This window comes from Callionymus lyra, chromosome 5, assembly GCF_982586985.1.
Source record: "Callionymus lyra chromosome 5, fCalLyr1.hap1.1, whole genome shotgun sequence".
Taxonomy (NCBI): Eukaryota; Metazoa; Chordata; class Actinopteri; order Syngnathiformes; family Callionymidae; genus Callionymus; species Callionymus lyra.
In genome coordinates, this window is record NC_141822.1 from 19,367,719 (window position 1) to 19,381,320 (window position 13,602).

Consider the following 13,602-nt stretch of genomic DNA (forward strand, 5'->3'; position numbering starts at 1 on the left):
CCATCGACTGGCAAACTTTTCATTTTTATGTGACGGAAAGATTATTTGTGTCCTTACAAGTATGTTTTTGGACTATTAAGGACTTTTTGAAGAGAAAATGTTTTAAAACATTTTAATTAAAATTCAAAATTGTAAGTAAACAATGTAAGTAACCCAAAAATAATTCTGATAATAATTGAAGACCTGATTATCTTTTCAGTCAGAAAAAAAATCTTGTGATAATGGATAAAAAGTGCAAGTCCTTATATTTTGAACAGTTGATTATCGAAACAATTTATAATGACCAAGTGAGAAGCTACTGTGTGAGGGAAGTTTGGAATTTTAAGTGTTCATTTACAGAAGCTAGCAAGTCTGCAGTCTTTCATAGGCTGTCTGTGCTTTTCTAACACACAAAGGTCTAAACTTTCTGTGTCTAATGAGGTATTTTGGTGGAATTTTAAATCTGAAGTCACCCAGTAGAAAACATGAGAAGAATATGGTTCTGTAAAGGGCCAGAATCTAACATCGCTGCTCTTTAGCAAAGAAATTGCCTTCAAAGTTCCAGTTCACGCACATGCTGACAAATGTGATAAACACACACTGTGAGCGCAAATATTTCACAGGGAGTTCATCATCACTAGGGTGTGAGGGGGAAAAAAAGGCAAGGATGCTTTTTGGCAAATTTCCTGCTCACCCAGGGTTGACAAATTTCCAAGCGCCTCTTGTCACAGCTCCACTTTGAGACTCCTAACAGTTTCATCTGATGATTTAGATCTCAACCATAACACTGGGAAAAAACGCATATCCCGAATCCTTCATTTGCATCGAGCCACACAAAGCAATTACAGTCACTTTGAATAGTAATTCTTGTGAGACAACCCTCAATGAATCAATGACAACGTTGTTGATCTTGCATGGAAGCACCCCTTGAGTTTTTTTTTTTTCTTCAGACAAGCAATTTTGAAGGTGAATGCGCAAAACAATCTTCATAAATAGCACAAAGACATAATTAATGTGTCAGCTGGTGAACTCGATCACCAACAAGCTGTCAAAATAGAGTTTACACAGTGAAACATGCACCTTTATAGCTCAGATCTGGCTATAAACAGACAGGCGAGCTCATATTTCTGCACGTGACAATCATTTAATCTGGAGTGATTGACGACAAACCTACATCAGCTAGATGAGGACAGGTCATTAGCCAGGATGCAGATGGTGCTGACGAAGGCCGTTTGTTATGCAACTCTCATTTATGTTTCCGTTCTCCTATTGCTTCTCTTGCTTGTGCGTCTCAAACTGTATATGAAGTGTACAAGAAATGCATGTTTCAATGTCACTGTGAAGATGAATCTAAACTTTTTACTCATTTTTAATCACAAACATGGGCGATTTAACCGTGGCTTGAAAGTCATACATTTAACGAGACAATTCCCTGCCGTGAAAACCGCGAGAGTGGGCCGTGAGAAGAAAATATGAAAGGTATAAAAAAAGTAAAATCCCAAGTTGATAATTTGGACTTTTATCTACATTTCAAAGCTTGAATGTTGTGTCTCGGTCAAAGTATGCCAGAGATGTTGACCTTTGAAAAAAAGCACCATTAATTGTTAACGGGAAATGAGTGTAAACGTTAATGTTAACGACTAATTTGTGGCCTGGATCGTCACAGAAAGAGAACATTTCTGAGCAAATTTTGAATCTCACTATCAGTTGGCCACCTCCACTCTTCTTAATTTTTCTAAAATCATTCAAGGGTCATAGTTCAATAACTATACACCACAGAAAACAAGTTAAAACACAACTAAAATACTCAGGACTTTAATATACATTTTAAAGCTAGAATGGTGTTTCTACGTGAACAGAGCAGGAAATAGAAGAACCTCATCCCATTCATTCCTTTTGGAAAATATATTGCAGTTTTTTAAATTCTGGTGAGAAAAATACTAGCAGTGCAAGTCTGATATCAAGCCGCATGTTTTGATTTATTTTTTGTTTGTATGCACTCAACAGTGCGGTGCAAGAAAGTAGGATGAAAAATAAGAAGAGGGGCAAGCATTAACAGTAACAATAGAAATAATTAACACCTTACAAATTCATTAGAAATTATACTTTTTAACCAATTGCCTTTGATTGTACCTTCTACTATCTTAAAGGTTCTAAGAGAAGCGTACCCTTACCACCCTATAACATATTTTATCATATATATATTTTTAAGTATAATCTTAAGTGATTTATAAATTTAATTGAATTCTTGTTAGCAAGTTGATAACATAACTAAAGTGAGAATTACCGCCCTCTTAAGCCTTATTTCTATTATCAAAAAATTATAATCCAATTCTGTAACCACCCTTTATCTACTTATCACAAATAGTTCACTACACAAGAGGTACCCAAACCAACCAGGCCGGGGTTCAGTACTATAAAAAATGTTGGTAGTATAAAAAAAAAAAATTCTAACTGAAAGGTTTTTAAATTTAGACGGTTGTTTCAAGCAATTTTATGAAAAAATATATATAAAAATAAAAAAATGAAACTATGTGAAAAATAGCAAAAAATATATTCGTGCAGAAACCATTTTTCTTTTCATTATTTATGCAGTAAACATTGTTCTTTTGCCAGTCACACTTTTTTAACACTTTAAAAAAGTGGTGAAAAAAAAGTGGGGGTAAATGTGTTGGTCATGAGGCTTTTGAAATGTTGCTTCATATAAAATTGTGATGGCTCTGTGTCAAGATGAATGACCTCCACCTGCATATGTATTCCTGGAAGCCAAAGAAGTTGTTCACCTTAACCCAGAGCCAACACATGGGATACCAAAAACACATTTGTTTTTTGGGCCTTGGGGTAGACTTAAACCTGAGTTAACACAATGGTTAAATATTAAATCCCACCACATTCTATAGCCAGAGCAAACAAGTACTTTCCAGCGTTTAACCAAGCTACCCGGAAGAGTAAATTCTTGCATAAATACTGCATTACATGCAAATTCTACATGCAATGAATGCATGAATTCTAGAACTGTGGAAATGTTGTGAAACACAAAAAAAAACTCACCTGAGGGTGAAGATTTGCACGGATGAAAGTGTAGACAAGGACAGAAACGCTGAAATGGTTTCCCTCTGTCTGATGGGCTTGGAAGGTATCATCACCACAAAATGATTGTCCAGCTTCAGCTCCGACAGCGGCTGAAACAGTCGGACACTCCCAATGCGCTGCATAGGCTTGTGACCTGCATAGTACCCGATCGGCCTTGGCTGATCGGTATGTACGGGGCCGCTTTTTCTTGTATCTTCAGAGTTACATTCACCGCTGTTCGTGGTTTGAATTATGTAGTAGAGCTCCACTGGGGTCCCCTGTGCCTGTTCGGAGACCCTTTGCCTTCCTGGCCTGACAGTGGGCGGGCTGAACCAGCTAGCAAGAGGCTCAAGCTCAGCAACACAAATCCCAAGTTCTCCTTTGAGCCTACACGTCCCCCGCACTTCCTGCGTCTCGTGGAAGGCAAACATTCTGATGCAAGGCATCTTGTGGATGGCACTGTAGTCACCCCAGTCCCTCCCTGCGATGTAGAACAGCACTTGCACCTTGGGCCAGCTTGGGTGGATTCTTTCACTGATGATATAGGTGTGGACCTTCCAGTTGAACATGAACACAGGGGGTGATGATGCCGATGTCGACTCCGACGATGAAGTTAACGACGGCGCGTTGAAAGGCCCGGGCATGGGCTGGAGTAGCTCCAGAGGGACCGGTTGCTGGACGGATAATGGCCCGTAGCTAGCGTTGATGAAGGGCATCTGCCGCGCCTTGTGGATGAAGAAGGACTCGGTGCGGGCCTGCAGGCTGGAGTTCCTCATTAAATCCTGGTTGGCCTCGTGTAGGAAGAAGGCGGTCTCAGCGTTTAGGATCCTGTAGGTGACTGGTAGATAGATGGGCGTCGGACCGTATCTCTGAATGCCCTCCAGGATCACCTTTGTGTCCACCACTAGGGAAAAAGAAGTAAGACACAAAAATCAGTTACGAAATAAAGTGTATCAGCAGTGAGGCAGTGATAAATCTGCTATACAAATGCAGGAAATACACTTGTTAAGGTTGGTAACTGAGCATTAGAGGCAAAGAAAATGTATATTTTTAAATACATTTTTTGATGGGTGTGTGTCATAAATTGTTCTTGGACCTTTATTGTACTCATCATCAAGTGTCTGTTTGTAAAACAAAAACTCTCTTTAACTTGAAATGTTGTCATTAGAAAATGTGCCTAAGCCCCTACCACTGAAAACCCTTTTTTCTGGAGATAAAATCTTGTTTACCATAACCACATCAGCGCACCTCATCAATCTCATCAATCTCCACCTCCAAGGGACTCATTGTATGTACAAAGCGGGCATGATCGCAACTGGCTAATGGGGAAGTGAAGCCCATTATTAAGTCATAATGGACTCCGATCTTGTAACCTCTGGTTTGCCGAGATTTTAGATAAGGGAGAACTTTATAAAGTAACAACTTTCAAACATTGCCATGATGACTTACTGCTTTTCAATGATTGTTAAAAGGCTCTAGTTTACACGCAGAGACCCTCTAAAATAGTAAGTTGTGAAAGAACGAGAAGCGTTACAACATCCATTAAAACAAGATCAAGATGAAGAATTGTAAAGATTTGAATAGTGTCATTTAAAGCATCAGCTGGTATGTTCAAGTTAATCAGGAAAGTAGGGTTTTCACATTTATCAAGTTTTGAATATAGTATTATAGTAAATGTTTTTGTTTTATGTTTTTTTTTGTTCATTACTAGTTTAAAAAAATGTCATCCAAACATATGGTTCTAGCTGTTTTGCTATCAGACAGATAAACACGATAATCACAAAGACCTTGTGAATCCCATTCACACCAATCCACCTTAAACCAACAATCAACCCATTTTCACTCTCCACATGCCTCTCGCCGCCGCAAATTTACCCCACCTCACTTCTTATCTGCCATCAAGCCTGAGATATTTGTAGTGATGGAGAAACCTATGAGCGTTCATTGATTTTCTGTCCTGAAACCCTCTGTGGTGTGGGAAATGTGGCATAGCTGGGATTTGTGCTGAGCCACTCGAGGAACCAATGTCTGGATAACACGGAGCCATGCGCTGACAAACAAGCAGCAGCTTGACAAAACAATTCAGGTAAGAAGTGTTCAAAAATTAACAGTTTTTTCGGATGGTTTATCAGCAACTTTGAGTCAGAAGCGACAGTGATCCACACGTATCAATTAACCTTGTTTGTTTGTGTATTATAGAAGATCTATGAATACAGTTTACATGACATATTGCTCAAGCTGAACATTAAAATATACAGTAACGTTTTATCTGTATCTCGGCTAAAGACACAATAAAAGTCATTCTCTCACCATGAACTTTCTTTATAGCCCAGCTAATGGAATCAGTCACACACGTTCGAGCCTGCTTATAAAACAGCCTGCTAATGCCTTGCCAAGCATATGATGTTAGTTTCACTGCAAACCCAGTTGATAATAAGGCTTTCATTTGTTTTCACAAGACGTTTATAGTGCTAAATGAATTCCAACTTATTGGAAAAATAGAGTTTGTTTTCACGCCAGCTTTGACAATTTAGTCGGCTGTCCGAATGATAAACACAACGGCAGCTGAACCTAATTACAGAGGTCTGGTTTACACAATATCTATGGCAGAAAACGCTTCTTTGATCGCATCTACTAAGCAGGGAAAAGGAATCCGAAATGTTGACTCGCAATCTTCTGTGAACGTCGCCTCATTTGTATCCGTACCCTCCGACGCTTTTAGCGTTTGATCATCGAGTTTAACTGCGGTTTATAATATTTGATTTATCCTGGCTCTGGTTTAAAGATAGTTACTATGCCAATAAAATAAGTACAAAAGTAGTCAAATTTGCATTTTGTTCACCATTAAAAATGTACTGTATGAGACCAGACCTCTGCAAAGCAGCTCATTTATACAATAGATTGTACATAATTGTTATCGAATGAGAGTTTTAAAGCGAACCTGTGGAAGGACAGTTGAGTTATGATTGGGCGGCTGATTTGCATTAACTTGTCATTTTAATTCAGGAAAACTGAAACAGGAACATTATGAAAAGGAAAAAAAATTGAACATTTTTTGATTATGTACAGTGTGTTCCGACATTGATTTTTGAACCAGGCTGTAAATTAATTTCTTAATGCTGTAAAAGTCCTACTTTCTTATTTTCCCTAGCCAATCTGAAGTGAAAACTCAATGAACTGCGGCTTTTTGCACTTACACATTTGCTTCATTTAAAAAAAAGAAAAGGTAGATCTTTATCCATACCCATATTGAACTTGTTAAGCCAATATAATGCCCCTAAATTAATGTATTTTTGCCTAGTTAGATACCTTTTTAGCATTTAAAATACCACTGATATCTCCAACAGACATAAAGCTAACTGAGAGTTGGTCATAGCACAGCTTAGTTGCACAACCCAGTAGAAAGCTGGAAAGAAAGCTTGCACTATATAGTTAGCAATAATGAGTATTTAAATCTGATAATTACTTTTTGAGTTGTTTGCGAACAGACAGAAAGCAAATTAGGCATAAATATTGGTTGTACAAAAGGCAAGAGAGGGGAAATGTAGGAGGTTTAAAGGAGACTACAGCTGTGACAGACCATCCTTGATGCTTCTCAATAAGCAGGTTGATTTAATACCTTTGAGGTCGATGTTCAGATGATGTTCTTTACAGATAACGATGTGCAAAACAATAATATAAAAGATGGGAATCTGAGCTGGCAACTTTCACTCTGATAAGAAGTGACTTTACTCTGGATATCTGGCAGCTGGGAAACTACTGATCCCTCTAGGTGAAAAGATAAATAATATATATGGAAGGCTTTTATCATAATTCAATCTTAATACATTACTAGTGCATTTACTAGTGTATAAAATGGCTTAAGTCAAAATGTAAGTAAAGGTCTGTTTATTAAGGTCTATTTTGTGTCGTGCAAAAGGTCAAATTATAAATCTGATCTCCTGAGGTCAAAAATCATGTTTAATTTTTTATTTATATTATTACTTCAATTACTATTTAGTTCAACTGTTAATTATCCTTTTCGTTTAATTTTTTTTTCTATTTAAGGGATATTATATCAGATTTTAAAACAGGTAAACATTTAACCTTCATTTAAATATATTTAGCCATGGAGCTATCCATGGAACTTTGGGATCAGCGATGACAGGAGATGACCTGTTTAAAATGTGGCAGACAAGAACATTTAGTTGCCACTGATCTAGATACATGTTTCTTAACATAGACAAATTAATTTCTAGACAACAACAATGAATGTGTTAATTTCCATCTACTCTGGCACCAACCACTTCAAATCTGTGTGCCCGGTTTGCCGACACTGCAAAGCAATAACAAATAACCAGACAATATTAGTTTGTGTCACTGGAATTCATCAGAATGTCAAGTGGTTTGTAACAGATCTCAGTGTAAGCGTATGAATAATGATAACACAGGTGTAGTTGCCAATGGATTTTTTCTTTTTCTCCCCGTTACTTTGAGGGATGCGACACACTGTCCTAGATCTTACATCTTACTATGTCAGCTTCAGCTTCCTATTTACAGCAAAAAAAAACATGTATTCAACTCAGGCAATGTCCATTCCGAGACAGCAGTAGTATGCCGTCAGTTGAGAGGCAAAAGCCAGATTGATTTGTGTCCCAAAGTTGTCCTTGTAAGCAGCCACTGTACTTGTAAATCACGTCTGCTCGACTGTTTCTGCAAATGAAAAAGGATATGATTTGTGCACATAACTTAACCCCAGTGGTAAATCTTGGCTATAAACTCATATTGGAAGATTTCTCGGCGCCGTCGATCCCTCAGGACGCCAACCGAGCGGTCTGATCACATATCAAACACCCGGCTGAAGCCGGCCCCTGCCTCATCATTAGACAGATGTTGCGTTCAGGACTTAATGTCTTGATGTTATATTCATGTTGTGTGATCCATGGGGTCCACTGGAGTCATGCATTTAATGTGTTTTTTTTTTCCCCCATCGACATCCCATCCACATGAAGCTACAGCACTGTAGAAGAAAAGTATTTACTTTACAGGGTTGAGCATCCAAATATCCATTTAGGAACCACAAGTTCAGCGATAGATCATTACAACGTAGTTCACCTCATTAGTTCAGCTCCTCATCAATTGTCCAGTCAAAAGTGCAGCAGAGTAAAAATGAACCCTGGATGTAAATCTAGAGCAATTTTCCATAGAGACAGCATAAACATGGCAGGTGATCACTCCTGCCACGTTTAAGAAACACCTGTTCCTAGAGGTCACTACTTCCTTGGTCTGCTGATACAGCCCTGCGTGTCTTCCTGTTTATTCTTTATTGATAAATGTTGAGCTGCAGAATATCTATTTTTAGCTTTTCAGAGTTCTAAGTTTGTACGAATTACGAATCCAGACATTTATCTGCCAACTGCTGAAGCCACATTTGATTAGACTGAATTAGGGAAGCGAAATTGCCTACATTTTCAACGTGTAGAAGAAAGTCAGTGGAAATGTGTGACGATGAATGTTAGAAAAGAAGAAGAGGGAGTTTAACTTCATGGATGTGGTAAGGAAAGATAGGTTAAGGTGGAAGATGTTGACTTGTTGGGTCATCCCTTTAATGGATACGAAAAACAATCTGTAACTGTAAACTGACATTTATATGTTGTAACTTTTAGCCTAATACATTCAAAATAATCGAATTTTGACTATAGGATGAGTAATATAAATTAATTCCTGATTGTATTGTCAAAATAAATCAACAATCCATCTTCACAAAAAGTTGAATTATTGGACAATTTATTGACAATTTTAAATGTATAAGTTGACTTAAATTTGAATATGCAGAGGATGTGTCTTTTCAAAAATGGCATTCCATTAGAGATGCTTTACTACGATCTACTTATTCATAATTAAAGGTTGCCATCGCTCTTAATAAGAAAGTTCTTCCTTAATATTGATTAAAACTGAAATATTTCAGCCAGAATGTATGTTTTTAAAGGATTTATTTTGGCTTTCAGTTTCTGCGTCTACTCAGTGTACGTTAAAACATTATCGACTGCTGTGTTCTCTTTAGTCTCTCTTTAAAATTCACTTTCAAAAAGAGCTGTTTTTCACACCGAGACACTTCCCGTCCGGCAGGAGGTACAAGAAGCCTGCAGCTCAAGCTAAGTAGCTATTTGACTTCTCTGTGTGGCAAATAGTTTATGATCCCACATGCTATGCTAGATTTACTATTTTATTCACTGACTTTCATTTCCGACTATAAAGCCGCCATGAAAAATAAAAAATAAACTCTTGGTGGCAAGGTTGGTGTCTGTTCCTTTATGGCTCCGACTGATCAATCTGTGTACTCATTGTACAGATAAAGACACCAGAGATCAATAGACCGACTGCGGGTCAGCAGCTGTGTTACCTTTTCTTCTAAATTGAAGAATTGTGGAATAAAAGCAGGCACTTTTGGGGGCTGAATAGAACGCTGGCCATAAATGTCAGCCACTTCTTCAATAGAGAAAATGCCACAGGCGAAGTCAAGAAGATAAAAATTCTTATCAAAGACAGTTTGTCGGTACGTCTTCACACAAAGGGCTGAAGAGACGCAACATGGAGTTGAACTTACTGGCCATTTAAGCGATTACATAATTGTTGAACTTTAAACTGTTTTTCTTTAAAGCTGAGTCCACAACCAGGTCTATTATTACCAGAGTTGCTGAATTCAGACTCAGTTAAAATCAGTTCAAAAATGATGTATTGTTTTATAGTGATTAGTTGATGAAGCTTCATGAAGCAGTGTCATACTCTTTAGAGCTCAATAGGTGGAGCCCTAAGTTTAAATATAATGACTTTCTAATAAAAAAAACATGTTCAAAGTAAGCGTTTATAGAGTAGAGAGTGCCATCTAGTGGCTCTTAATTAATTAAACTGCTTCATCAGCTCATCACTACTTTTTCATTGGAAATGCTATCTTAACAGAGAGTTCTATCTATTTTTCTTTGAAATATAATAAAACTCAGCCCACTCTGCTTCAGGACAAACAAACACATATGCATGTGGACCCTGGCCTGGTCTCCTGGATCTCGGACCTTCTTACTGATCGACCACAGTATGTCAGACATCACGTCTGACACTGACTGCAGTACAGGAGCACCTCAGGGGGCAGTACTGGCCCCTCTCCTCTTCACCATCTACACTTCAGACTTCTGCTACAACTACAAAGCGGAAGTATGCTGACGACACTTCCATTATTGGATGCATCAAGGAAACAGGCGAGGCTGAGTACAGGAGTCTGATACGTGACTTTGTTGACTGGAGTGAGAGGAAACACTTGCAGCTGAACACCTCAACGACTAAGGAGCTGGTCTTGGACTTTGGGAGGTCCAGGACAAAACCACGTCCAGTGTCCATCAGAGGTGACGAGGAGGAGATAGTTGACAACTATAAGTAACTCGGTGTGTGGCTGCACAGTAAACTGGACTTGTCCTGCAACACAGACCATGTGTTTAAGAAGGTCCAGAGGACACTTTACTTTCTGAGGAAGGTCCAGGAGGTGCCAAATGAACCAGAACGACATCTAATGAACCACAATCCCGAGTGGCCTTGGTTACGGTCAGGATTCATGACTTTACAATGAAAAGATCTACCTTGATTATCCCCAAGAATATGAAGTGACAGGACAATACTTTTTTTAATGGGGTGCAGCCCATTTAATCCGGTGTAAAAAAAGTCAACAGTCACAAATGGTGGTGTCAGTGCGATGGTCTAAGGCTGCTTTGCCGCTTTAGGACGTGGACCAGTTTCTGTGATTGATGGCATAATGAATTCCCAGCGAAGGCAAACGTCATCAGTTTGTGCCCTTAAGCTCATCCACTCTTGGGAAATACAGCAGGACACAGACCCTGAAACAAACCAGCAAATCCACCTCTAAATGGCTAAAGAAAGCATTGTGTAGTAAATGCAAATCATTGTCTGGTACATGGAAGAGTGAGCCAACATTTCTGAACAGCATTTTAGATTGATTGATGTTTTCTTTGGAAAGGCTTGATCTTAGATGGGTGTCTAGTTATGTAACTAGTTATGTGTCATAATGATAACTTGTTTTTTACACATAACGTCTGACAGAATAGATTTTCTTTCTTTTGAAAATAGAAAAAAAAATGTAGCTACTACATTTCGGTTCACTTGGGGCTTCGTAAGATTGCACTCAGTCTTTGGTTGGGCTCTGAAGCCTCCTGGTAAGTAAAGTGTGCAAGGTCTCAAGAAAAAACAAAAACACACTAATGGCTCTAAGTGACAACTACATACACCGTGACACTCCAGAAGAACCGGGGCTTCGCTGAGAACTCAGGCTCAGCTGGAGGTTAATCGGAACACATAAAACCAAAGCACACCTCATCTTTCATTGCTAGGCAACACATTTATGCAGCAATCAATAGATGTAGCCATTTTTTATCCTCCCAAAGAAACGAAGGAAATTGATCTGCTCTGCCCTGACTGTCAAGGATAGAACACCATGTTTGCCATACAGATGTCTTTGTTTTGCTATTTTTTTTAATTTCTGGATTCATGACGGACTGTGCCCATATCCTCTTGAGATTTAAAATGGCCTTTAGGTCAGTTTTGTCAATAAACTCCCAAGATAAAACAAAAGTAATTTACTGCATGGTTGTCACCTAAGTTTGTCCACACACACACACGCAAACATGGAATAAAATAGTTGTGTAGCACATTGTATACATGTATATATTTATATATTAAAATGAGAACATGTTTTATTAATGACATAACGGCACTAAATTTGCTTCGGGTTCTTGATCTAATTTGCTTCTATAGAGTTCTCTCATACCCTCCACTTCTCAATTAGTTTTCTCAGGATCCTTACCAGTTTATTAAAAAAAATAACCATAGTTTCCTCTTTTAGCTATTATGGCCAATAACTGTTAAACAGGGGCTTGGCAGTTTTGCCTCTCCATAGATTGTGCTTGCGTGTTTAATTCTATAAACATTTTAGTTAATTCAACGGTTTCACAAGATGCAGGGTAGCTTCTTTAAATTTTCAGATCAGATTTACTTGTTGTTCTTGATTGAAACTTGATCATACAAAGAAGTATAGAAACTGATTCCATTTTACATGTTGAAAGATATTGTAGAATATATATCCTGTACTAGGAAAATGTATTGATCAATTTAAGGCAATAAGAGGAATCAAATCAAGGGAACTTTGAGATTGTTAAGTATTTTTGTAGTTGAGATGTATCGCAGAAAAGATCAAGTATTTGAAAAAAAAATTTCAGGCCTCAATAGAGAAGAGGATATAAAATGGAATATTAAATATAACTATGATCTGAGGAGCTTGTATTGAAGTAGCAAGAAAGCATTATTTAATATTTGCTATAAAAAAAAAGGTCCACCGAATGGAATAATGTGAAGTCATCCAAGGTGATGAAAAAATACATTTTCTGTTGGCATACATGCCTGAACTATTCATTCTACTTTCCTTATTGCAGCAAGAGAAAATTGAAAAGTTACACATTCTCTACACATCGAAGTAAGCCTTGATTCGCTCAGTTTCTCTGCTGGGTGTTGATGGTAATTGCCTATTACAGAGTTTAAACAATGCAGAAAATGACTTGTTTGCAAACTGCCGTTTCCTGATCTGTAAATATGTTTCACTACAAACTGCCACTATGATTGGAAAGGTAGCTCCAGCAGAATGACATCTTTCTCCTCCCTTCATGTATAGATGGAAATAACTCCAGCCTTTCTGGAATCTTAAACACACAAATGGAAATAAAAGCGATAAACCTCCCATTTGGCCATTTATTACGTCCAGCGGGGGAAATATTCCGCAGCTCCCAACCATTTCTCCGTCTGCAGTTGGAACATTTTCTAAACCTCATCCCGCAGAGCATCATGTCTTCCTAGTGGAGCAATGAGCATTGAACGGCATTTGCAGGGAGAAAAATATCTGAGCTTTCTGCCTTGAAGACACAATTGGGACATAAATGGGCTTTTTATGACACTTGAATTGTGTCCATTGGCTGTGGGCCCAGTGATGTTCACTGTACACTGTCTAGGAAGGGAGAGGTGAATGGCAGACCAGGGAGGCGATAGGGAGCCTTGGGTTGTTTAGATGAGATGAACTGGGCAGCAATAGCTCTTCAAGGAACACGGCTAAATGTGCTGAGCGGAGCTGTGCAGCAGTTAGTCTGTGGAAGAGGGCACCCGCTGGGGTAATCCAAGTATTCATCTCTAACTATGTGGCTGCTGTTCTTTAAAAGACACTGGCTTTGTGATCTTACACGTATGCTGTCATGTTTTTTCAATGATGTCGCTTTGGAAGTGAGAGAAAGAGATACAATTATTATTGTGTCATAAAAAACTTTTTTTTAGACTTACTGTGTACTGATCATTATCACTATTTTCGATATTGGTACTGATACCGATATATTCACTTTGATACCAATTTCAATTCAAATCAAAAGATCATGGCATTACACATAGTAAAAATCTTGAATTAAATTTTTAAGCTTTAGTAAATTTACATTCCCAGAAGAAAAACAAAATATATAATTTCCATATTATATA

At 38.1% G+C, this 13,602-nt stretch overlaps 1 protein-coding gene across 1 annotated transcript in view; it reads right to left on the reverse strand.

Moving 5' to 3' along the window:
- The window catches only part of LOC148079687 (transmembrane protein 132C-like), a 158,396-nt gene that overhangs the window by 88,099 nt on the left and 56,695 nt on the right, over positions 1-13,602 (reverse strand). The window contains exon 3 of the mRNA XM_087791342.1: positions 3,031-3,955. Coding sequence (XP_087647468.1) covers positions 3,031-3,955 — 925 coding nt within the window. The remainder of the gene's footprint in view (positions 1-3,030; positions 3,956-13,602) is intronic.